This window comes from Scyliorhinus torazame, chromosome 18 (genome assembly GCF_047496885.1).
Source record: "Scyliorhinus torazame isolate Kashiwa2021f chromosome 18, sScyTor2.1, whole genome shotgun sequence".
NCBI classification, from domain to species: Eukaryota; Metazoa; Chordata; class Chondrichthyes; order Carcharhiniformes; family Scyliorhinidae; genus Scyliorhinus; species Scyliorhinus torazame.
The window spans coordinates 76,662,005-76,687,821 of NC_092724.1; the positions used below are offsets into that span (position 1 = coordinate 76,662,005).

General features: G+C 51.5%; 1 protein-coding gene across 1 annotated transcript in view; it reads right to left on the reverse strand.

Moving 5' to 3' along the window:
- Positions 1–25,817, reverse strand: part of myo15b (myosin XVB) — a 462,078-nt gene that overhangs the window by 14,628 nt on the left and 421,633 nt on the right. Inside the window, exons 22-24 of the mRNA XM_072481964.1 lie at positions 13,768–13,797; positions 7,856–8,014; positions 2,672–2,820 (exon numbers count right to left, since the gene is read on the reverse strand). Coding sequence (XP_072338065.1) covers positions 2,672–2,820; positions 7,856–8,014; positions 13,768–13,797 — 338 coding nt within the window. The remainder of the gene's footprint in view (positions 1–2,671; positions 2,821–7,855; positions 8,015–13,767; positions 13,798–25,817) is intronic.

Genomic DNA, 25,817 nt, shown 5'->3' on the forward strand with positions numbered 1-25,817 from the left:
GTACTCAACACCGACAACTGCCAATCTCCAGACGTAATTCTGTAACTCATCCGCTTCATTCTGGATCACAACGTCTTCACCTTCGACAACAAGTTCTTCATCCAGACGCACGGAACAGCCATGGGGACCAAATTTGCATCTCAATATGCCAACATGTTCATGCACAGGACCTTCAATTGACGTTATACTCCAGATACATTGATGACATTTTTTTCCTTTGGACCCACGGCAAAGAATCACTGAAATGACTATACGATGACATCAATAAGTTCCATCCCACCGTCAGACTCACCATGGATACTCTCCAGAATCAGTTGCATTCTTGGACACACTCATCTCCATCAAGGATGATCACCTCAGCACTTCGCTTTACCACAAGCCCACGGATAACTTCACTTCTCCAGCTGACACCCTAAACACATTAAAGAAGTCATCTCCTATGGACAAGGCCTCCATATACACAGGATCTGCTCAGAGGAGGAGGAGCGTAACAGACATCTGCAGACGCTGAAAGATGCCCTCGTACGAATGGGATATGGTGCTCGACTCATCGATCAACAGTTCCAACGTTCCACAGCAAAACGATCGCACCGACCTCCTCAGAAGACAACATGGGACACAACTGACAGAGTACCCTTCGTCATCCAGTTCTTCCCCGGAGCGGAGAAACTACGACATCTTCTTCGCAGCCTTCAACATGTCATCGATGAAGACGAACATCTTGCCAAGGTCATCCCCACACCCCCACTACTTGCCTTCAAACAACTGCGCAACCTCAAACAAACCATTGTTTGCAGCAAACTACCCAGCCTTCAGAACAGCAACCACGACACCACACAACCCTGCCATGGCAATCTCTGCAAGACGTGCCAGACCATCGACATAGGTACCACCATTAGACGTGAGAACACCACCCACCAGGTACGCGGTACATACTCGTGCAACTCGGCCAACGTTGTCTACCTCATACGCTGCAGGAAAGGATGTCCCGAAGCATGGTACATTGGCAAGACCATGCAGACGCTGCGACAATGGATGAACGGACATCGCGCGACAATCGGCAGGCAGGAATGTTCCCTTCCAGTCGTGGAACACTTCAGCAGTCAAGGGCATTCAGCCTCTGATCTCCGGGTAAGCGTTCTCCAAGGCGGCCTTCAGGACGCGCGACAACGCAGAATCACCGACCAGAAACTTATAGCCAAGTTCCACACACATGAGTGCGGCCTCAACTGGGACCTTGGATTCATGTCGCATTATATTCACCCTCCACTATCTGGCCTGGGCTTGCGAAATCCTCCCAACTGTCCTGGCTTGAGACAATTCGCACCTCTTTAACCTGTGATTATCCCTCTCTCCAGTTGCTCCGTGTGGACCTGTAGAGACGTAATTACCTGCAAAGACTCGCATTCAAAGTATCGTCTTGCATCTTTGACTTTGTTTATATATGTGTTTCTGGAGCCTACCTCTTCATTCACCTGAGGAAGGGGCAGTGCTCCAAAAGTTAGTGATTCAAAACAAACCTGTTGGACTTTAACCTGGTGTTGTAAGACTTCTTACTGTGCTCACCCCAGTCCACGCCGGCATCTCCACATCATGTCCTTCTAGATGGTAATGGTCGTGTGTTTGGAAGGTGCTGTCAAAAGAACCTTTGTGAGTTACTGCAGTGCATCTTGTAGATGGTGTACATGGCTGCTACTGTTCATCGGTGGTGGATAGTTTGAACGTTTATGGAAGGGGAGCAATCAAGCGGGCTGCTTTGACCTGGATGGTGTTGAGCTTCTTGAGTGTTGTTGGAGCTGCACTCATGCAGGCAAGTGGAGAGTATTCCATTACACTCCTGACTTGTGCCTTGTAGATGGTGGACAGGCTTTGGGGGTCAGGACGCGAGTAACTCACCATAGGATTCTTAGCCTCTGACCTGCCCTTGTAGCCACAGTATTAATGGAGGAGCATCAACAAGGACTGTATGATTTATGTTTTCTTATGTTGTGTTCTTCACCTTGTACAAATCTGACTGGCTGAGTGCAACACTTAGAACTACCTTTGCTCTCAAAGGCCAAAGGGAAACAATGTAGCTTGTATTTCAAATACATTTGCAGCACATTGATCTCAGTCTGTATAACAGTTCATGCATCACTTGATTCATTCATCCATGGATCTTGTGGTGATGTGCATCAATGTAAATACATGTAGGCCAACTAGACACTAGAGGGAGCACCAGAAACATCACACACTCAACCAATAGATCAGTTGGATAGGACGCGACCAATGGACATTCACGATGCACACGGAGGTGATACGATCACAGGGGGGCATTACACCAACCCAGATATAAAGGACACCACACACATGATCTGCCTCTTTCCAGTGGAGACAGTCAATGAGTACAGACACAGGGTTGATTCAATATTCGACCCACCACGTGGATTGCAGCAGCTGGTTAGTCAGTCTGGGTAGCTACAGTAGGATTAGCAGTATTATCGAACCCGAGTAATAGAAGTGCAAATAGTTTAATAAACGTGAAGTTATCTCCACGTTTGAACCTTCCTTTGTCAAATGCACCACAAGGAAGCCGCTTATGTTACACCTACAACATAACAAATCAGATCTAACACATTTCACACTGTATAACTGTCAGTAGGTATGGTCTATGTGAGACCTGTACACTCACCAAGAGGAGTGCCTGCTGGTTGATGAACGTCTGCTGCTGAGCTGCTAGCTGGGAGGAGTCAATCTGACATTCAGGTTGGGAGAAATGAGATCTTGGATATTGTTGCATAGATGCCATCTGAGGCACACTGTTCTGGGGCATCATTATTGCTGGAGAGAAAGAGCCAGTTAGAGATGAACAATTCACTGGAAACCAGTAAAACATGTAACACAGTATTACCAAGAACATAATGTGGACAGTGGGAAGAGGAATCCTTTCAGTTCCTTGAACCTGTTCCATCTTTTTTTTTTTTTGAGGGCCATGAAGAATCCAGCACGAGTTTGTAGAACAGAAATAAAACTTTACTTACAATAACATATATATATATACAACAGCAGCAGTAACTCCCTTGCTGCTCACTCCTCTCGAGCTGGTTCCTTACTGGCCAGCTTTATTTATGCAGGGACCTGCTAATGATTTCTCCGCCCCCCTCATTGGGGAGGCTCATACTCCCCAAGGATTGTGGGATTGCCATTAGTCCCCAGCCAGTGGTAAGCAGGCAGGTTATAACTTCCCTCCCCCCCAAAGTCCAAGGAATCCACCGAAGACCCTGACGAAGGAGGGCGTCGGACTCGTTTTGCCGCAGGCCGGACATCATTTGCACGAGGCGCTGGATCGGGCGGCATGTAACAAGACGGAGAACAGCGCTTCCGTGATGAACGGCGTAACGGTTGTACATCCACGGCCCGTGGGACTGAGGACTCCCCTTCTTAGGCGTCCTGTGTCTCCATCGCGGAGTCGGCGTTCGCTGCCTCTGTCATTTCGGCGTCCCTATTTCGACGTGGTTCTGCAACGACCTGTGCAGGCTTTGAGTGTGGCGCCAGAGAAGATCGTGAGGAACATCCTCCACTGTGTCTGGTCTCTGCGGCTGTAGAAGTGAACTCTGGGGCAGGGAATCTTTGGAAGAGGCGGCCTTCTGGACCGAAAGTGGTCTACATGCTTGTGCTGGAGACGACCTGGGGCTTGCACCTGGTAAGAGATTTGGCCCGTTCATCGAAAGATAACGCCAGGTACCCACTGGGCACCACCAGCATAATTTCAAATCAACACCGCGTCACCAGGCGCAAACTGCCGAATCGGCCAATGCCCCTGCCGTTCTTGAGTGCGGCGTACATTTGCGCCAATATCCAGGAAAATCATGCTAAGGCGGGTGTGAAGTCTCCGGGCCATTAGGAGTTCCGTGGGAGCTACCCCAGTCACCGCATGGGGGGTGGTCCTATATGAAAACAAAAAACGAGCCAGTCTCGTGTCCATAGATCCGGAAGACTGCTTCTTTAGGCCCTGTTTGAATGTCTGCACTGCGCGCTCCGCCAACCCATTGGAAGCCAGGTGGTATGGAGCGGTGCGGATATGGCGTATGCCGTTTATATTCCTGAACCTCGCAAACTCCACACTTGTGAAAGGAGTGCCGTTGTCCGTGACCAGCACCTCGGTGAGGCCATGCGTACTGAAAGACAAACGCATCTTCTCGATCGTTGCTCAGGACGTTGTGCCTACCATCTTATACACCTCTAGCCATTTAGACTGGACATTGATTAACAGAAAGAACATGGATCCTTGAAAAGTGCCGGCGAAATCTGCATGCAAGCGTGCCCAATGCCGCCCCAACCATTCCCAGTGATGTAGGGGCGCGGCCGGCGGAAGCTTCTGATGCTCCTGGCAAATGGAGCAGTTTTGGGCCACCTTCTCAATGTCGGTGTCGAGGCCTGGCCACCAGACATAACTCCGGGCCAACATTTTCATTTTGGTCACACCTAGATGCCCATTGTGCAAGTCCTGTAGTATCAGGTCCTGTCCTTTTTCCGGGACGACCACACGCGTCCCCCACAAGAGGATACCGTCTCCCATGCTAAATTCTGACAGCTTGGAGGAAAATGCCTGCAACTCGCCTGGGAGCTGTCTATGCTGCCCACCATACAGGACTATGTGCCAAACCTTTGACAGGACTGGCTCCGTCTGGGTTCACTCCGGGTCTGTGATGCCGTGACAGGCAAGGAGCCCATAAAATTTAGGGTTGCAACCACCTCACCTGTCGTGGGGGTCGACATGGGGCCGGTCGATAAAGGCAATCGGCTCAGTGCATCAGCATTCGCTATCTGAGACCCTGGTTTATGCTCCAGAGAATACTCGTAGGCAGCGAGCAACAAAGCCCAGTGCTGGATCCGTGTGGAAGCAATGGGCTTATCCTCTCAGAAAAGTCCCAGCAGAGGCTGATGATCAGTCACGATAGTGAAGTGGCGGCCATACACATACTGGTGGAAGCATTTCACCGCAAAGACCACCGCCAGGCCCTCTTTCTCGATCTGCGTGTACTTCTTTTCCGCTGCAGTCACTGTGCGGGAGGCAAAAGCTATCGGCCGCTCGGCCCCGTTCTCCATCTTGTGGGACAGGACGGCCCCAATACCATACGGGGATGCATCACATGTGATGAGCAAAGGCTTTCCAGGATCATAGTGGGTTAGTAACCCCGACGACGACAATTGTTGTTTTACCCGCCGGAAAGCTGTTTCTTGCGGCTGACTGCAAACCCAGGTGTCATTCTTCTTTAGCAGAAGGTGCAACGGGGCCAGCGTAGTTGCCAGATTGGGGAGGAATTTCCCGTAATAATTTATGAGGCCGAGAAAAGAACAAAGATGCGAAGTGTCAGTCGGGGCGGGGGCCTGTTGAATTGCGAGCACCTTCTCTGCGACGGGGTGCAAACCTTCGCGGTCCACCCGATAACCCAGGTAGACTACTTCCTTCGCCTGAAAGACGCACTTTGTGCGACGTAAACGGACTCCAGCCTCTGAGAAGCGTCGAAGGACAGCCTCCAAATTTTCCAAAATGTTCCTGCTCCGACGTCCCTGTAATCAAGTAGACAGCGTCACACGGTAAACCTCTGAAGATGCGTTGAAAGATAGCGCAGGCAGAGGATACTTCAAAGGGCAACCATGTATATTCATACAGGCCCCCGTGCGTATTAATAGTTACATATGGCCGGGAGGCGGGGTCCAGCTCCAACTGTAGGTAGGCGTGACTCATATCTAATTTCGTGAACGAGAGTCCGCCTGCAAGCTTCGCGTAGACATCTTCTATGCGGGCCATTGGATATCGGTCGAGCCGGGAAGTCGTATTCACTGTAAGTTTATAGTCGCCGCACAAGCGAACTGTGGCATCTGGCAATACCCAAGGACTCCAAATGAGTGAGCTCCCCTTCTACCTTCTCGAGCAAGGCGTAAGGCACTGGGCGCGCCCGGAAATAGTGCGACGTGGCTCCTGGTTCGACGTGGATACGGACTACGGCCCATTTTATCTTCCCCAAACCGGGCTGGAATACATCTGGGTACCGTCCTCGTACCTCCGTCAACCCTCCAGAACCTGTTTGAAAGATGTGCTGCCCCTGCAGCCGCAAATGGTGCAACCAGTCCCGACCCAACAGGCTGGGCCCATGGCCGCGCACCACGATAAGTGGGAAACGCCCCTCCTGGCATCCATAAACAACAGGAGTCATTGTAGTTCCAGCAATGTCCAATGGTTCCCCCGTGTAGGTGGCCAACCTGGCCTGAGTATCGGTTAATGTAAGGGTCTGTACACCCTGCTTGATGTGGTCGAATGTCCTCTGGGCGATCATGGAGACCACTGCGCCAGTGTCCAACTCCATCTCAAGCGGGTGACCATTGACCCATACTGTCACCTTAATGGGGGCCACACGGGGAGCTGCCACACAATGCAGCTGCAGGCAGTCGTCCTCCGTCTCCACATCCTCGGGAGTAGACCCCGCAGGTTCATCCAAATGGAAGGTATGGCCCCTGGGCTTGCCCCAGTTTCTGTCGGAACGACGGCCCCCAGGACCGGCGTCCACGACGGGTTCGGTGCCCACAAGTCCGACACTGACATGGCTCCTCATCCATCGGTTCTGGAGAAGGCTCCCTTCGGGGAGGAACATCCGGCGACCACTGGTGTCGATCCGGACGCCGCCCCGCCCAAGGAACGGCAGGGGTGCAGGGAGACGCATTTGGACGGAAGGGGTTGCGCCCCAAGACGTGCACCTCCATTCCCTGTAACTCCTGCACTCCTCGTTCTGCGCTCTCTCGGGACAATACTATCTGAATGGCCTGTTGAAAAGTCAATGTTGGCTTAGCTAACAACTTTCTCTGGCTGGCCGTATTGTCAGTACTGCAAACCAAACGGTCGCGGAACATTTCTGACAATGTCTCACCATAGTCACAGTACTCCGCAATCCTACGTAGCCTGGATAGAAACTCTGCAAGGGATTCTCCTGGGGTCCTCTCAGCGGTATTAAACTGGGGTTGGGTTAAAATGTTGCCCTACTAAGGTCACAAGTTCATCAAACATCTTGGTGTCCGGCGCAGCTGGGTACGTAAGGCTCCTTATCACTCCAAACGTATGCGGGCCGCAGGCGTTGAGCAAAATGGCGCTCGTTTTCGGTAATGTTGTTTGCCCGGAAATAGTAACGCATCCGTTGTGCGTACTGGTTCCAACTTTCCAACGCAGCATCAAAGACATCCAAACGTCCATAAAGAGGCATGGTGTAACAGAAAAAAAACTTCCAACCTGTATCCAACAAAAATCCAGGGAGGTGGCTTTAGCAGCGTAGACAGCTATCCACTTTAACCCTCATCGCCAGTTTTCTGAGGGCTACGAAGAATCCAGCACGAGTTTGTAGAACAGAAAGAAAACTTTATTTACAGTAACATATATACATATACAACAGCAGCAGTAACTCCCTTGCTGTTCACTCCTCTCTAGCTGGTTCCTTACTGGCCAGCTTTATTAATGCAGGGACCTGCTAATGATTTCTCCTCCCCCCTCATTGGGGAAGCTCATACTCCCTAAGGATTGTGGGATTGCCATTAGTCGCCAGCCAGTGGTAAGCAGGCAGGTTATAACAATCTTTGAATAAGATAATGACTCATCAGGAGTGCTTTCCTGCCACCATATTGGAAACATGGCACATATGCAGTGCCTGGGATATAGGGGCAGGGAATCAAATGTCTTGACCAGAGGCTTACCTCAATTTCAAACCAGGATATAGGGAGCTGGAAGAGGGTATTTGCAACTTGTAATTTGTAACAGTGAATATTCAGGGGATCATTAATCATAGTAGATCACTGATAAAGAGAGACCGAACAGAGAGTAAGTTACCTGGCATTGATGGTGCCATTGGTTGCATCATAGGAACACTTTGCATTGCAGGTATTTGTTGCATTGTAGCCATTAACGGCATCGTTGGCTGCATTGTAGGCATTAAAGGCATTGTCTGATAAGCAGGTACAGCAGGAATTTGTGGCATTGCTGGAGCACCTGAACAAGAGAGAAAAAGAATGATTATATACGCGGGGCAACTGTCTCCATTTTGGAAATGCTCTGCATTCCTGACACCCTTTAGAAGTTTATCTTTGCCAGAGAGGCTTTGTGAACCATATCTGAACACACATGGTAGATAGGCAATGGTCAAATGTGCTCCCTGACTCATTAGGTACATAGGGGTGGCACAGTGGTTAGCATTGCTGCCTCCTAGCGCCAGGTCCCGGCTTCAGTCCCAACCTTGGGTGAAGTTTGTACATTATGTGAAGTTTGTACATTGTCCCCGTTTCTGCATGGATTTCCTCCGGGTGCTCCAGTTTCCTCCCACAGTCCAAAGATGTGCAGGTTAGGTGATTGGCAATGATAAAATTTCACCTTAGTGTCCAGGTTAGTTATTGGGTTACGGGGATAGGGAGGAGTGGGTATGGGTAGAGTGCTCATTCAAAGAAAGAACAAAGAACAATACAGCACAGGAACAGACCCTTCGGCCCTCAAAGCCTGTACTGGTCAACCTTTGCCAAAACCCTCAGCACTTCCTTGTGCCGTATCCCTCCATACCCATCCTATCCATGTATTTGTCAAAATGGTGAACACTGATGCAAAGTACTCATTTAGTACCTCACCCATTTCCTCTGGTTCAACACATAGATTCCCCTCACTGTCCTAAAGTGGTCCAATCCTTTCCCTGACCACCCTCTTGCTTTTTACGTATTGTCATTTGAGAGTACATTTAAGAAATAGGTGTTTATAAATGAATGTGTATATAAATATCTGTAGTGAGAGTACCTTTAAGAAATGGGTGTTTAGTACAGCAGTGATGTCAGAGTGGGTGGAGCTGGGCTGTCTGTCAGCTTTTTACTTTCGCTTATGGCTTTCTGCTGCAGGGTGGGTTTGGTTTCGTTTAAGTTTTGGAGACGCTGAAATCACAGCAAGATGTATATGAATCTCTGCAAGCTTATGAATGTTTATTTGGGGTTTTCAAAGTGGTAACTGCTCTCAATAGTGAATTTAAACCTGATCTTTGCATTAAAAGGGTATTTTGTCTTCTGAATGTTGTTTGGGAATTTAGTAAGGATTACTTAGTGTTGTATTCTTTGGGGGTTGTATTTGAATTAATGGTTGCTAAGATGATCACTGTATGTTTTAAAAAGGTTAACTTGAGTTCATAGAATAAACATTGTTTTGTTTTAAAAATTACTTTTCCTTTTATGCTGTACCACACCTGTAGAGTGGGCCGTGTGCTCCCCATACCACAATCTATTACAAGTTGTGGGTCAGGTGAACTCCATGATACACTTTGGGGTTCTCTAATAAAAATAAAAAGCTTTGGGATTCACCTTAATCCTACTTGCCAAGGACATTTCATGACTCCTCCTGACCCTCCTAATTTCCTGCTTAAGTACCTTCCTACTTTCTTTATACTCCGAAACGGTTTTGACTATCCCCACCCTTCTAGACAAAACTAAAGCCTCCTTTTTCTTTTTGATGAGTTTCACAATATCCCTCGTTATCCAAAGCTCCCTAATTTCCCATACTTATCCTTCGTTAGCTATCTATATACCCGGGTGGTGCGCAAACGTGAACTTGTACGCCACTAGTAACAAGGTCTGTGCTGAGGCTATGGGAGGAATCCTCTTGTCCTCCTTGAACAGGAGGGGGCTGATGGTCTATGATGATAAAGAAGTGCCGCCTGTAGACATGCTGGTGGAATTTTTCCACCGCAACCCTACCTTCTCTATCTGGGGAAAACGACGTTCCGCATCAGCCAGGGTCCTAGATGCATTTGTTATTGGGCGTTCCATGCCGTCATCCCACCAATGGGACAACATCACTCCAATGTCATACGAGGAGGCTTTGAACTTGAGAGTGACCGGTCTTGAAGGGTCATATTATGTCAACAGCTAGGAGGATAGCAGCTGCCACTTTGCCTTTGCAAACTCTTCCTCTTGTGGCGCTCCTCATGCCCATCTTTGATATTCTGGTGTCAGGGCTTCCTTTATGGCCTGGATGTTTTTTTACACTGGGTGCAAGTCATCCTTTCCATGCGATATCCCACGCGGCACTGGTTGCCCTGTGGTTGACCCTCAGGATCCTCGGGGGAACAGGACTTCCCCCTGTCCTCAACCACCTCTCGGAGCCCCCCCCAGGTCTGCATCCCAGAATCATGGGGCCGGTTGCCTCGATGCCATGACTGCAAGCTGAGTGGGGTTGGCTCTGCAAGAGCAATTTAAGTGCTGCTATACCTTGTTGGGGGGTGCTGGCGAGCGCGGTCCCAGCGAATCGGCTGCCAAGCCTTTATCCTTGACTGATGATGGAGCTGGCAGCCCCTGTGTCGATCTCCATTACCGGGGGGCGGAGTGGACGTTGACTTGAAGTCTAATCCGAGTCGGTGCTACTTTAGGGGCCGTGATGTGATTCAGGTGCATCAGGTTGTTCTCCTTGGGCTGAGACACATGCAAGGCCCTGGCTCAAGGCGATCGTACTGCCCACTCAGGGAAACGCGTTCTTTGTTGATTCTGGCAGCCTTGGTCACCGTGCATTCTGTGACTCCCAAGCATGGCAATGCCACCGGTACTCCCCTTCGTCCTCCAGGAAGGTGTCACAGTGGTCTGTGGTGGCCCTGATGTTGGGTCTGCTGTGACACTGTTTGCTTTTTTGATCTGGTCATGTGAGCACTACCCTGAGAGGGCACTACACGCCTGTATGGGGGTCGTACAACACTATGGACGCTGTAGTCAACGGAACCCTGGAGTTCCTGAATGCTCTCTCAGGAATCTCACGTGACAGGGTTAGCTCAATGGTTCAGATCCAAGGTTGGTTCTGCCAACAACCTCCCTCGAGTTGCCACGTTGTTAATCCCGCACACCGGTCCCTTAACATCTCAGATGAATGGACCAAACTCACAATGTTCTGCCAACCTTCGGAGCCAAGTCAGAAAGTCCATTACTGACTCCTCCGGAGTCCACACAGCCGTGTTAAACTGATACCATTTCATTATCATGGGTGGATTTGTGTTGAAATAATACACCACTAAATACACGGGTTCATCGGAGCACTTAGGAGTCCAGGAACTGCCGGGTAAGTGAGGCGCTTGATTATGCTGAAGGTGGGGTCCTGCAGGCAGTCAGGAGGATTACCTTCCATTGGTCCTCTCCACTGATGCCATTCACCTAGAAGAAATGTCGCATTCGCTCGGCATATTAGGCCCAATCCTCCAGGCATCCGTAAAAAGGCCTCTCATTTCCCAAATAGCGGCATTTTCATAGCATCATAGAATAACCACAGAGCAGAAGGAGGCCATTTGGCCCATCGAGTCTGCACTGACCCTCTGAAGAGCACCCCACCCAGGCTCATTCCCCTGCCTTATCTCTGATACCCCATGACACCATGGGGCAACATAGCATGGCCAATCCACCTAACCTGCACATCTTTGGACTTAGGGAGGAAACCTGAGCACCCGGAGGAAACACATGCAGACATGGGGAAAGTGCACACTCCACACAGTCACTCAAGGCTGGAATTGAACCCGGGAACCTGGCTTTTTGAGACAGCAGTGCTAACCACTGTGCCACCGTGCTGCCCTTTTCAAAACTTCCCAGATCTTGTTCTTGCAAGATAATATTCCAGTGTGACTGGGACTTCCAGAATCTCAATTCCTCTTTTTACCTCGTTGCCAGTATGAAGGCCAAGGACGTCCTTGTAGGTGAATAAACACGAGTTTATTGTAGTTCTAGAAAATGGCTGCTCTCGCAGCATGCCACAATAAGTCCCGTCGGGGGAAACAAACAGATCCTCTAAAGGAGTATTGGATCACTGTCTACAATGTGTGAAATGTGTTTTCAGTGGATTTTACCAAACTGGGCTGCAGGGGAGGGAGGGAGGTGAGTGTAAGGTGGGGATAGGGTGGGAAGTGAGTGTGAGATGGGGGTGGATGGGAGGTGAGTGTGAGGTGGGTGAGTGTGAGGTGGAGATAGTGTGGGAAGGAGGTGTGAGATGGGGGTGGGAGTGAGGTGAGTGTGAGGTGGGGATGGGAGGGAAGAGAGTGTGAGGTGGGGTGGGAGGGAGGTGATTGTGAGGTGGGAATGGGAGTGAGGTGGGGGTGGGAAGGAGGCGAGTGTAAGGTGGGGGTGGGAGGGAGGTGAGTGTAAGGTGGGGGTGGGAGGGAGGTGAGGGTGGGAGGGAAGTGAGTGTGAGGTGGGGGTGGGAGGAAAGTGAGTGTGAGGTGGGGGTGGGAGGGAGGTGAGGGTGGGAGGGAAGTGAGTGTGAGGTGGGGGTGGGAGGAAGGTGCGTGTGATGTGGGGGTGGGAGGGAAGTGAGTGTGAGGTGGGGTGGGAGGGAGGTGAGTCTGAGGTGAGGGTGGGAGGGTGGTGAGTGTGAGGTGGGGGTGGGAGAGAGGTGAGTGTGAGGTGGGGGCGGGAGGGAGGTGAGTGTGAGGTGGGGGTGGGAGAGAGGGGAGTGTTAGGTGGGGATGGGAGGGAGTAGAGTGTGAGGTGGGGGTGGGAGGGAGTAGAGTGTGAGGTGGGGGTGGGAGGGAGTAGAGTGTAAGGTGGGGGTGGGAGGGAGGTGAGGGTGGGAGGGAAGTGAGTGTGAGGTGGGGGTGGGAGGGAGGTGCGTGTGATGTGGGGGTAGGAGGGAGGTGAGTGTGAGGTGGGCGTGGGAGGGAGGTGAGTGTGAGGTGGGGGTGGGAGAGAAGTGAGTGTGAGGTGAGGGTGGGAGGGAGTAGAGTGTGAGGTGGGGGTGGGAGAGAGGTGAGTGTGAGGTGGGGGTGGGAGAGAAGTGAGTGTGAGGTGGGGGTGGGAGAGAGTAGAGTGTGAGGTGGGGGTGGGAGGGAGTAGAGTGTGAGGTGGGGGTGGGAGAGAGTAGAGTGTGAGGTGGGGGTGGGAGGGAGAAGAGTGTGAGGTGGGGGTGGGAGAGAGGTGAGTGTGAGGTGGGGGTGGGAGAGAAGTGAGTGTGAGGTGAGGGTGGGAGGGAGTAGAGTGTGAGGTGGGGGTGGGAGAGAGGTGAGTGTGAGGTGGGGGTGGGAGAGAAGTGAGTGTGAGGTGGGGGTGGGAGAGAGTAGAGTGTGAGGTGGGGGTGGGAGGGAGTAGAGTGTGAGGTGGGGGTGGGAGAGAGGTGAGTGTGAGGTGGGGGTGGGAGAGAGTAGAGTGTGAGGTGGGGGTGGGAGGGAGTAGAGTGTGAGGGAGTAGCGTGTGAGGTGGGGGTGGGAGGGAGGTGAGTGTGAGGTGGGGGTGGGAGGCAGCTGAGTATGAGGTGGGGGTGGGAGGCAGCTGAGTGTGAGTTGGGGGTGAGAGGGAGGTGAGTGTGAGGTGGGGGTGGGAGGGAGGTGAGTGTGAGCTGGGGGTGGGGGGGGAGTAGAGTGTGAGGTGGGGGTGGGAGGGAGTAGAGTGTGAGGTGGGGGTGGGATAGAGGTGAGTGTGAGGTGGGGGTGGGAGAGAATTGAGTGTGAGGTGGGGGTGGGAGGGTGTAGAGTGTGAGGTGGGGGTGGGAGAGAGGTGAGTGTGAGGTGGGGGTGGGAGAGAGGTGAGTGTGAGGTGGGGGTGGGAGAGAGGTGAGTGTAAGGTGGGGGTGGGAGAGAGGTGAGTGTGTGGTGGGTGTGGGAGGGTTGTGAGTGTGGGGTGGGGGTGGGAGAGAGGAGAGTGTGAGGTGGGGGTGTGAAGGAGGTGAGTTTGAGGTGGGGGTGGGAGGGAGTAGAGTGTGAGGTGGGGGTGGAGGGGGAGGTGAGTGAACAGAATGTCAGACATTGAACGTACCCATCGCGTAGTTGGGGACCATCGTCATACCTGTGTACAAAAGATAACAACAAATACATCAACTGGAGAGCTATGGGTTCAGGATTTAAACAACCACACTCACCTCCCTTCCACCCCCACCTCACACTCACCTCCCTCACACTCACCTCCCTCCCACCCCCACCTCACACTCACCTCCCAACCACCCCCACCTCACAATCACCTCCCAACCACCACAAGCTTTTTATCAACTAAAGTCCCATTTTCAACTGCCATTAACACATCCTTAACCACCCTACTTGAAATATTATTTGTCAGTAATGGAATACAATAGTGTCCCGACTGTAAATTGTCAGCCCACCGTCTTTCCAAAAACTGTTGCCTTATCCTGTTTCATATCCAGTTTCATGTATGCTTTCTTCATCGATGGTCTGCTCAGAAGCAAAGGTATCTCACTTGATACAACATCCGTGCTAATGAAATGATTCACTCCGGCAATATTGCAAGGGATCACCACTCTTTTCAGCGACTTCACAGTATTATCATCCCCAAACCTGAAACTTGTGGAACTTTCAAATACCTTAACCTTGTTACGACTTTCAGCATTCAAGGAGTCCAGGTAACATTTTAACCAGTCAATTCCACACACAGTAATGTGCAGCCACTGTCCAATACAGCACAATTGAAGGATTCTACAACCAACACCCTCATTACTGGCGTAAAACTGCTTGTTAATAGGACACTGTCTTCTCTCTGAACACTATCTTTTTCCTCTTCTGACTCTTCCGTGTCATGTGTTGCTTCAAACACTCTATCATAACGTTTTGGACAGTTGAAGGCACAATGGTATTGAGAGTCACATCGAAAACATAGATTTATCATGCCCCGTGCATTTCTGGGGTTCATCTTCCGACTGTAAGTTCTAACTGGGTTTCTGTCTTCATAATTTCCTTGTCTCGATCTCCGTCTATAGTCTTGGGCCCTGTTCGTAGCCGTACAATTTCGCCATCCTGTTAGTAGTGTATCTTCCATATTCTGCTTTATAGCAGACTGACCTATTTGAGTCATCAGAGCCATCGGAATCGAATGTTTCCCCAGAAACTTCTTTAAAGCTTTTGTCATCTGATCGAAGAAGGTATCCTCATCCGTAAACTGAACTCGTGTCAAAACCAGGAGCCTATCTATGTAGCACAGTCAAGTAATTTAAAGGCCAACACAGACTGTGGAAATCCCAGGTTGTATTTCTGCAGCCTTTTATATAGTCTGCCAAATTCCATTATAAAGTCTTCCATGGAGAATTCCTCTATTTTCCGGAACTTATCAAATTCCGACCATGCTTCATACGCACTTAATAAGTCATCTTTCTTGTAAATCTTATCCCTATATTGTAATAGAGTCTCCAGACCTTCTTCTGAGTCTAACTCTTCCAATTCCAGCTCAGAAAGCACTTTGTTTCGGATTTTACTGCCATATGGTAGAGAAAGAGCCAATGCCATACCTTGTTTTCTCTTTCCCAAGGCAGTTACCTTAGTCCACATATCTATTGCACTTCTCCATTGGTCATACATAGAACATAGAAAATACAGCACAGAACAGGCCCTTCGGCCCACGATGTTGTGCCGAACCTTTGTCCTAGATTAATCATAGATTATCATTGAATTTACAGTGCAGAAGGAGGCCATTCGGCCCCTTGAGTCTGCACCGGGTCTTGGAAAGAGCACCCTACCCAAACTCAACACCTCCACCCAACACCAAGGGCAATTTGGACATTAAGGGCAATTTATCATTGGCCAATTCACCTAACCCGCACATCTTTGGACTGTGGGAAGAAACCGGAGCACCCGGAGGAAACCCACGCAGACACGGGGAGGACGTGCAGACTCCGCACAGACAATGACCCAATCCGGAATCGAACCTGGGACCATGGAGTAGTGAAGCAATTGTGCTATGCACAATGCTACCGTGCTGCCCTTAAGAACAAATAAATCTACACTATATCATTTTACCATAATCCATGTACCTATCCAATAGCTGCTTGAAGGTCCCTAATGTTTCCGACTCAACTACTTCCACAGGCAGTGCATTCCATGCCCCCACTACTCTCTGGGTAAAGAACCTACCTCTGATATCCCTCCTATATCTTCCACCTTTCACCTTAAATTTATGTCCCCTTGTAATGGTGTGTTCCACCCGGGGAAAAAGTCTCTGACTGTCTACTCTATCTATTCCCCTGATCATCTTATAAACCTCTATCAAGTCGCCCCTCATCCTTCTCCGCTCTAATGAGAAAAGGCCTAGCACCCTCAACCTTTCCTCGTAAGACCTACTCTCCATTCCAGGCAACATCCTGGTAAATCTTCTTTGCACCTTTTCCAGAGCTTCCACATCCTTCCTAAAATGAGGCGACCAGAACTGTACACAGTACTCCAAATGTGGCCTTACCAAAGTTTTGTACAGCTGCATCATCACCTCACGGCTCTTAAATTCAATCCCTCTGTTAATGAACGCGAGCACACCATAGGCCTTCTTCACAGCTCTATCCACTTGAGTGGCAACTTTCAAAGATGTATGAACATAGACCCCAAGATCTCTCTGCTCCTCCACATTGCCAAGAACTCTACCGTTAACCCTGTATTCCGCATTCATATTTGTCCTTCCAAAATGGACAACCTCACACTTTTCAGGGTTAAACTCCATCTGCCACTTCTCAGCCCAGCTCTGCATCCTATCTATGTCTCTTTGCAGCCGACAACAGCCCTCCTTACTATCCACAACTCCACCAATTCCCTTTCAGAAAATAAGGGAGGATAGTCATATCCAGCCATCTTTATCCTGGGTTCAGCCATGTATCTTTTCTTTTTCCTTCTCACTCACTCCTTGGTTTGATCAGGAAAAGTTGTATCTTTCAAACCTTCACATTTGCACAGCAACCATCCTCTGCTACCATTGTTATACGTTTTAGTTACCGTTGTATGAAGAGTCTATAGTCCTGTTCCTTTTCACCAAATACCACTTATTTCACTTCCACGGCCTCTGCACAAAACTCTTAACAACACACCACTTTGGGGCAGCACGGTAGCATTGTGGATAGCGCAATTGCTTCACAGCTCCAGGGTCCCAGGTCCGATTCCGGCTTGGGTCACTCTCTGTGCAGAGTCTGCACATCCTCCCCGTGTGTGCGTGGGTTTCCTCCGGGTGCTCCGGTTTCCTCCCACAGTCCAAAGATGTGCAGATTAGGTGGATTGGCCATGATAAATTGCCCTTAGTGGCCAAAATTGCCCTTAGTGTTGGGTGGAGGTGTTGACCTTGGGTAGGGTGCTCTTTCCAAGAGCCGGTGCAGACTCGATGGGCCGAATGGCCTCCTTCTGCACTGTAAATTCTATGATAATCTATGAAACCAGACACAAGGGCCACCTGAAGCCCCTTTACATATCAGTGTCAATCATTGGATACTTAAACTAAATGAGACAACTAATTGCAATGTCTCTTAATGCATTATTTAACTCTTAACCCATTACTTAACACCACTTCGCACTCACCTCCCTCCCACCCCCACCTCACTCACCTCCCTCCCACCCCCACCTCACACTCACACTCACCTCCCATCCACCACCACCTCACACTCACCTCCCATTCACCCCCACTTCACACTCACCACCCTCCCACCCCCACCTCACACTCAACTCCCAACCACCCCCACCTTACACTTACCTCCCTCCCACCCCCCTCACACAACTCCCAACCACCCCCACCTTACACTTACCTCCCTCCCACCTCACACTTACCTCCTTCTCATTTCACACCTCAAACTCACCTCCCTCCCACCCCAACCTCACACTCGCCTCCTTCCCACCCCCACCTCACACTCACCTCCCTCCCACCCCCACCTCACACTCACTTGGCATCCACCCCCCACCTCACACTCACCTCCCTCACACCCCCACCTCACACTCACCTGGTATCCACCCCCCTCCTGACACTCACCTCCCTCCCACCCTCACCGCACACTCACCTCCCATCCACCCCCATCTCACACTCACCTCCATCCCACCTCACAATCACCTCCCTCCCCCCACTTCACACTCACCTCCTTCTCATTTACCACCTCACACTCACCTCCATCCAACCCCCACCTCACAATCAGGTCCCTCCCCCACCTCACACTCTCCTCCATCTCATTTCCCATCTCATATTCACTTCCCATCCTCCAGACATCACACTCACTTCCCTCCCACACCCACCTCACATTCACCTCCCATCCATCCCACCTCACACTCACTTCCCTCCCAGCCCCAACTCACACTCACTTCCCTCCCAGCCCCAACTCACACTCACCTCCCTCCCACCCCCACTTCACACACAGCTCCCTCCCACCCCCACTTCACACTCGCCTCCCTCCCACTCCCACCTCACACTCCCCTCCCATCCACCCCCACCTCACACACACCTCCCTCCTACCCCAAACCTCACACTCACCTCCCTCCCACCCCCACCTCACACACACCTCCCTCCTACCCCAAACCTCACACACACCTCCCTCCCACCACCACCTCACACTCATCTCCCACCCCTACCTCACACTCACCTCCCTCCCACCATGACCTGACACTCACCTCCCTCCCACTCTGCACCTCCCACTCATCTCCCTTCCACCCCCACCTCAAACTACCCTCCCTCCCACCCCACCTCACACTCACCTCCCCACACCCCACCTCACATGACCTCCCTCCCACCCCCACCTTCCACTCACCTCCCTCCCACCCCACCTCACACTCATCTGCCATACACCCCCACCTCACACTCACTCTCACCTCCCAACCCCCACCTCACACTCACCTCCCACACCGCATCTCACACTCACCTCCCTCCCATCCCCACCTCACATGCACTACCCACACACCAACACACCTCATACTCACCTCCTCCCCATTCCTCACCTCACACTCACCTCTTATCCACCCCCTCACACTCACTTCCTATCCACACCCACCTCACACTCATGTCCCACTCTTTCCCCACCTCTCATTTACCTCCCTCCTACCCCGCACCCCACACTCACCTCCCTCCCACCCCGCACCTCACACTCACCTCCCTTCCACCCCCACCTCACACTCACCTCCCTCCCATCCCCACCTCACACTCACCTCCCTCCCACCCCCACCTCCCTCCCACCCCTACTTCACACTCACCTCCTTCCCATTCCCCACCTCACACTCAACTCATTTACCCCCTCACACTCACTTCCCATCCACACTCAACTCCCACCCTTTCTCCACCTCACACTCACCTCCCTCCTATCCCCTACCGCACACTCACCCTCCCACCCCCTACCTCACACTCACTTCCCTCCCACTCATCTCCCTTCCACCCCCACCTCAAACTACCCCCCTTCCCACCCCATCTCACACTCACCTCCCTCACTCCCCCACCTTACACTGACCTCCCTCCCACCCTCTCCTCACACTGATGTCCCTCCCACCTCACTCACCTCCCTCTCGCCCCCACCCCACACTCACCTACCATCCACCACCATCTCAAACACCTGCCTCCCAATAACACCTCACACTCACCTCCCTCCCACCCTCCACCACACACTCACCTCCCTCCCGCCCCCACCTCACACTCATCTACTTCCCACCTCTACTCACACTCACCTTCCCACTTTCTTTACGCAAAGAGTAGTGAGGCCGTGGAATGCCCTACCTGCTACAGTAGTGAACTCGCCAACATTGAGGGCATTTAAAAGTTTATTAGATAAACATATGGATGATAATGGCATAGTGTAGGTTAGATGGCGTTTGTTTCGGTGCAACATCGTGGGCCGAAGGGCCTGTACTGCGCTGTATTGTTCTATGTTCTATGTTCCCACCCCACCTCACACTCACGTTCCTCCCACCCCCATCTCACAGTCACCTCCCTCCCACCCTGGCCTCACACTCACCTCCCATCTGCACCTCACACTCATCTCCCATCCCCACCTCACATTCACTTCCCATTCATCACTTCACCTCACTCCCCACCCCCACCTCGTGCTCGCCTCTCTCTCCATTCCCCATCTCACATTCCCCTCTCTCCCCATCCCCCATCTCACATTCCCCTCACTCCCCATTCCCCACTGAACATTCCCCTCACTCCAAGTCCCCATCTCACATTCCCCTCACTCCAAATCCCCAGCCCCACCTCACATTCCCCTCATTCCCCATCCCCACCTCACATTCCCCTCACTCCCATCCCCACCTCACATTCCCCTCACTCCCCATCCCCATCTCGCATGCCCCTCACTCCCCAGCCCCATCCCCACCTCACATTCCCCACACTCCTCATTCCACATCTCATATTCCCCTCACTCCCCATCCAAAGAACAAAGAAATGTTCAGCACAGGAACAGGCCCTTCGGCCCTCCAAGCCCGTGCCGACTATGCTGCCTGACTAAACTACAATCTTCTACACTTCCTGGGTCTGTATCCCTCTATTCCCATCCTATTCATGTATTTGTCAAGTTGCCCCTTAAATGTCACTATCGTTCCTGCTTCCACCACCTCCTCCGGCAGCGAGTTCCAGGCACCCACTACCCTCTGTGTAAAAAACTTGCCTCGTACATCTACTTTAAACTTTGCCCCTCTCACCTTAAACCTATGCCCCCTAGTAATTGACCCCTCTACCCCGGGGAAAAGCCTCTGACTATCCACTCTGTCTATGCCCCTCATAATTTCGTAGACCTCTATCAGGTCGCCCCTCAACCTCCTTTGTTCCAGTGAGAACAAACCAAGTTTATTCAACCGCTCCTCATAGTTAATGCCCTCCATACCAGGCAACATTCTGGTAAATTTCTTCTGCACCCTCTCTAAAGCCTCCACATCCTTCTGGTAGTGTGGCGACCAGAATTGAACACTATACTCCAAGTGTGGCCTAACTAAGGTTCTATACAGCTGCAACACGACTTGCCAATTCTTATACTCAATGCCCCGGCCAATGAAGGCAAGCATGCCGTATGCCTTCTTGACTACCTTCTCCACCTGTGTTGCCCCTTTCAATGACCTGTGGACCTGTACACCTAGATCTCTCTGACTTTCAATGCTCTTGAGGATTCTACCATTCACTGTATATTCCCTCCCTGCATTAGACCTTCCAAAATGCATTACCTCACATTTGTACGGATTAAACTCCAGCTGCCATCTCTCCGCCCAAGTCTCCAAACAATCTAAATCCTGCTGTATCCTCTGACAGTCCTCATCGCTATTTGCAATTCCACCAACCTTTGAGTCGTCTGCAAACTTACTAATCAGACCAGTTACATTTTCCTCCAAATCATTTATACATACTACAAACAGCAAAGGTCCCAGCACTGATCCCTGTGGAACACCACTGGTCACAGCCCTCCAATTAGAAAAGCATCCTTCCATTGCTACTCTCTGCCTTCTGTGACCGAGCCAGTTCTGTATCCACCTTGCCAGCTCACCCCTGATCCCGTGTGTCTTCACCTTTTGTACTAGTCTACCATGAAGGACCTTTTCAAAGGCCTTACTGAAGTCCATATAGACAACATCCACGGCCCTACCTGCATCAATCATCTTTGTGACCTCCTCGAAAAACTCTATCAAGTTAGTGAGACACGACCTTCACAAACCCATGCTGCCTCTCAATAATACGTCCATTTGCTTCCAAATGGGAGTAGATCCTGTCTCGAAGAATTCTCTCCAGTAATTTCCCTACCACTGAAGTAAGGCTCACTGGCCTGTAGTTCCCTGGATTATCCTTGCTACCCTTCTTAAACAGAGGAACAACATTGGGTATTCTCCAGTCCTCCGGGACATCACCTGAAGACAGTGAGGATCCAAAGATTTCTGTCAAGGCCTCAGCAATTTCCTCTCCAGCCTCCTTAAGTATTCTGGGGTAGATCCCATCAGGCCCTGGGGACTTATCTACCTTAATATTTTTTAAGACACCCAACACCTCGTCTTTTTGGATCTCAATGTGACCCAGGCTATCTACACACCCTTCTCCAGACTCAACATCAACCAATTCCTTCTCTTTGGTGAATACTGATGCAAAGTATTCATTTAGTACCTCGCCCATTTCCTCTGGCTCCACACATAGATTCCCTTGCCTATCCTTCAGTGGGCCAATCCTTCCCCTGGCTACCCTCTTGCTTTTTATGTACGTGTAAAAAGCCTTGGGATTTTCCTTAACCCTATTTGCCAATTACTTTTCGTGACCCCTTCTAGCCCTCCTGACTCCTTGCTTAAGTTCCTTATTTTCCACACAGGCTTCGTCTGCTCCCAGTCTTTTAGCCCTGACAAATGCCTCCTTTTTCTTTTTGACGAGGCCTACAATATCTCTCGTTATCCAAGGTTCCCGAAAATTGACGTATTTATCCTTCTTCCTCACAGGAACATGCCAGGCCTGAATTCCTTTCAACTGACACTTGAAAGCCTCCCACATGTCAGATGTTGATTTGCCCTCAAACATCCACCCACAATCTATGTTCTTCAGATCCCGCCTAATATTGTTATAATTAGCCTTCCCCCAATTTAGCACATTCATCCTAGGACCACGCTTATCCTTGTCCACCAGCACTTTAAAACTTACTGAATTGTGGTCACTGTTCCCGAAATGCTCCCCTACTGAAATGTCTACCACCTGGCCAGGCTCATTCCCCAATACCAGGTCCAGTACCACCCCTTCCCTCGTTGGACTGTCTACATATTGTTTTAAGAAGCCCTCCTGGATGCTCCTTACAATCTCTGCCCCATCTAAGTTCCTGGCACTAAGTGAGCCCCAGTCAATATTGGGGAAGTTGAAGTCTCCCATCACCACAACCCTGTTGCTTTTACTCTTTTCCAAAATCTGTCTACCTATCTGCTCCTCTATCTCCCGCTGGCTGTTGGGAGGCCTGTAGTAAACCACCAACATTGTGACTGCACCCTTCTTATTCCTGATCTCTACCCATATAGCCTCACTGCCCTCTGAGGTGTCCTCCCATAGTACAACTGTGATATTCTCCCTAACCAGTAGCCCAACTCCGCCACCCCTTTTACATCCCCCTCTATCCCGCCTGAAACATCTAAATCCTGGAACGTTTCGCTGCCAACCCTGCCCTTCCCTCAACAGGGTCTCTGTAATGGCAACAGCATCATAGTTCCAAGTACTAATCCAAGCTCTAAGTTCATCTGCCTTACCCGTAATGCTTCTTGCATTAAAACATATGCACTTCAGGCCACCAGACCCGCTGTGTTCAGCAACTTATCCCTGTCTGCTCTGCCTCAGAGCCACACTGTCCCTATTCCCTAGTTCTCCCTCAATGCTCTCACCTTCTGACCTATTGCTCCCGTGCCCACCCCACTGCCATACTAGTTTAAACCCTCCCGTGTGACACTAGCAAACCTCGCGGCCAGGATATTTATGCCTCTCCAGTTTAGATGCAACCCGTCCTTCTTATATAGGTCACACCTGCCCCGGAAGAGCTCCCAGTGGTCCAGATAACGGAAACCCTCCCTCCTACACCAGCTGTTTAACCACGTGTTTAGCTGCTCTATCTTCCTATTTCTAGCCTCACTGGCACGTGGCACAGGGAGTAATCCCGAGATTACAACCCTAAAGGTCCTGTCTTTCAACTTTCTGCCTAGCTCCCTGAATTCCTGCTGCAGGACCTCATGTCCCTTCCTGCCTATGTCGTTAGTACCAATATGTACAACGACCTCTGCCTGTTTGCCCTCCCCCTTCAGGATGCCCTCTACCCGTTCGGAGACATCCTGGACCCTGGCACCAGGGACGCAACATACCATCCGGGAGTCTCTTTCACGTCTACAGAAGCACCTATCTGTGCCCCTGTGCCTATCTGTGCTTCACATTCCCCTCACTCCCCATCCCCATTCCCACCTCACATTCCCCACACTCCCCATCCCCACCTCACATTCCATTCAGTCCGCATCCCCACCTCACATTCCCCACACTCCCCATTCCGCATCTCACATTCCCCTCACTCCCCATCCCCACCTCACATTCCCCACACTCCCCATCCCCACCTCACATTCCCCTCACTCCCCATCCCCATCTCGCATTCCCCTCACTCCCCATCCCCATCTCACATTCCCCTCACTCCCCATCCCCATCTCACATTCCCCTCACTCCCCATCCCCACCTCACATTCCCCACACTCCCCATTCCGCATCTCACATTCCCCTCACTCCCCATCCCCACCTCACATTCCCCACTCTCCCCATCCCCACCTCACATTCCACTCACTCCGCATTCCCCACCTCACATTCCCCTCACTCCCCATCTCACATTCCCCTCACTCCCCCACCTCACATTCCCCTCACTCCCCTTCCCCATCTCACATTCCACTCACTCCCCATCCCCACCTCACATTCCCCTCACTCCCCATCCCCACCTCACATTCCCCTCACTCCCCATCCCCATCTCACATTCCCCTCACTCCCCCACCTCACATTCCCCTCACTCCCCATCTCACATTTCCCTCACTCCCCCACCTCACATTCCCCTCACTCCCCCTCCCCATCTCACATTCCACTCACTTCCCATCCCCACCTCACATTCCCCTCACTCCCCATCCCCATCTCATATTCTCCTCTCTCCCCATCCCCACCTCACATTCCTCTTGATGCACCATCAATTACCACAAAGACGAGAATGGTGGGACAATCGAGGCTTTATTGAACAAGATATTGTGCCTCCTGTAGCTGGAACCAGAATGGCTGCAGCGTCGAAGAGCACACACTTTTATACGCCGCCCGCTGGGCGAAGCCAGCAGATAGGGATGTACCATTGTACCTCTAATATACGGGCAGTGCCGTAATACATATAATATACCTATAGTGGTGACTACCACATTCACCCTCTGTTAAAAAAAAGAGTCTGGCGGGGGAGGTGGAAAGTTAAGTAATTAACAAGTTAAGTCTGTCGGGGGCCTTGACCCTCCTCTGCGATCGCCTCAGTCCAAGTGGTGATGTGGGTGCCGACTGGGTCACCTGCGACTCCGGGAGCGTGTTGTCCTCATCTTCGTCACCCCTGAGTGGAACCAGTGGGCGGACGGATCCTGCTGAGGTGGGCTGCGGTGAGGTTCCCTGGAGGGAGGGCGAGTGGCGCAGGGGTGAACAAGGCAACCGGGGGGGGGGGGGGGGGGGGGTGTCAGGTAGGGTGTCGTGGGTGGGGATCCAGCGGGTGCTAGGTCCCAGAGGGAGACTGTGTCTTGGCGCCCGTCGGGGTGTGCCACATAGGCGTACTGCGGGTTTGCCTGTAGGAGGTGGACTTTTTCAACCAAGGGGTCCGACTTATGGGTCCGCACATGTTTCCAAAGGAGGACGGGTCCAGGAACTGTCAGCCATGTTGGGAGCGAGACCCCGGAGGTGGACTTCCTGGGGAAGGCAAACACACATTCGTGAGGGGTCTCATTAGTCACGGTGCAGAGGACCAATCCGATGGAGTGGAGAGCGTCGGGGAGGACCTTCTGCCAGCGGGAGACCGGGAGATTTTTAGACCGCAGGGCCAGCAGGACGGCCTTCCAGACCGTCCCGTTCTCCCTCTCCACCTGCCCGTTTCCCCAGGGGTTGTAGCTGGTCGTCCTGCTCGAGCCAATGCCCTTGCTGAGCAGGAACTGACACAGCTCATCGCTCATAAAAGAGGATCCCCGATCGCTGTGGATATAGGCGGGGAAACCGAACAGAGTGAAGACGCTGTCTAGGGGTTTGATTACCGTGGCAAAAGTCATATCGGGGCATGGGATGGCGAAAGGGAACCTGGAGTACTCATCAATCACGTTCAGGAAATACGTGTTGCGGTTGGTGGGGGGGAGGGGCCATGTGAAGTCCACGCTGAGGCGTTCAAAGGGGAGGGAGGCCTTCACCAGGTGTGCTCTATCTGGCCGGTAGAAGTGTGGCTTGCACTCTGCGCAGAATTGGCAGTCTCTGGTGACGGTCCTGACCTCCACAATGGAGTAGGGCAGGTTGCGGGCCTTGATAAAATGGAAGAACCGGGTGGCAGAGGTCATAGTGGAGAGCCCGGAGTCGGTCCACTTGTGTGCTGGCACATGTACCGTGGGGATAGGGCAT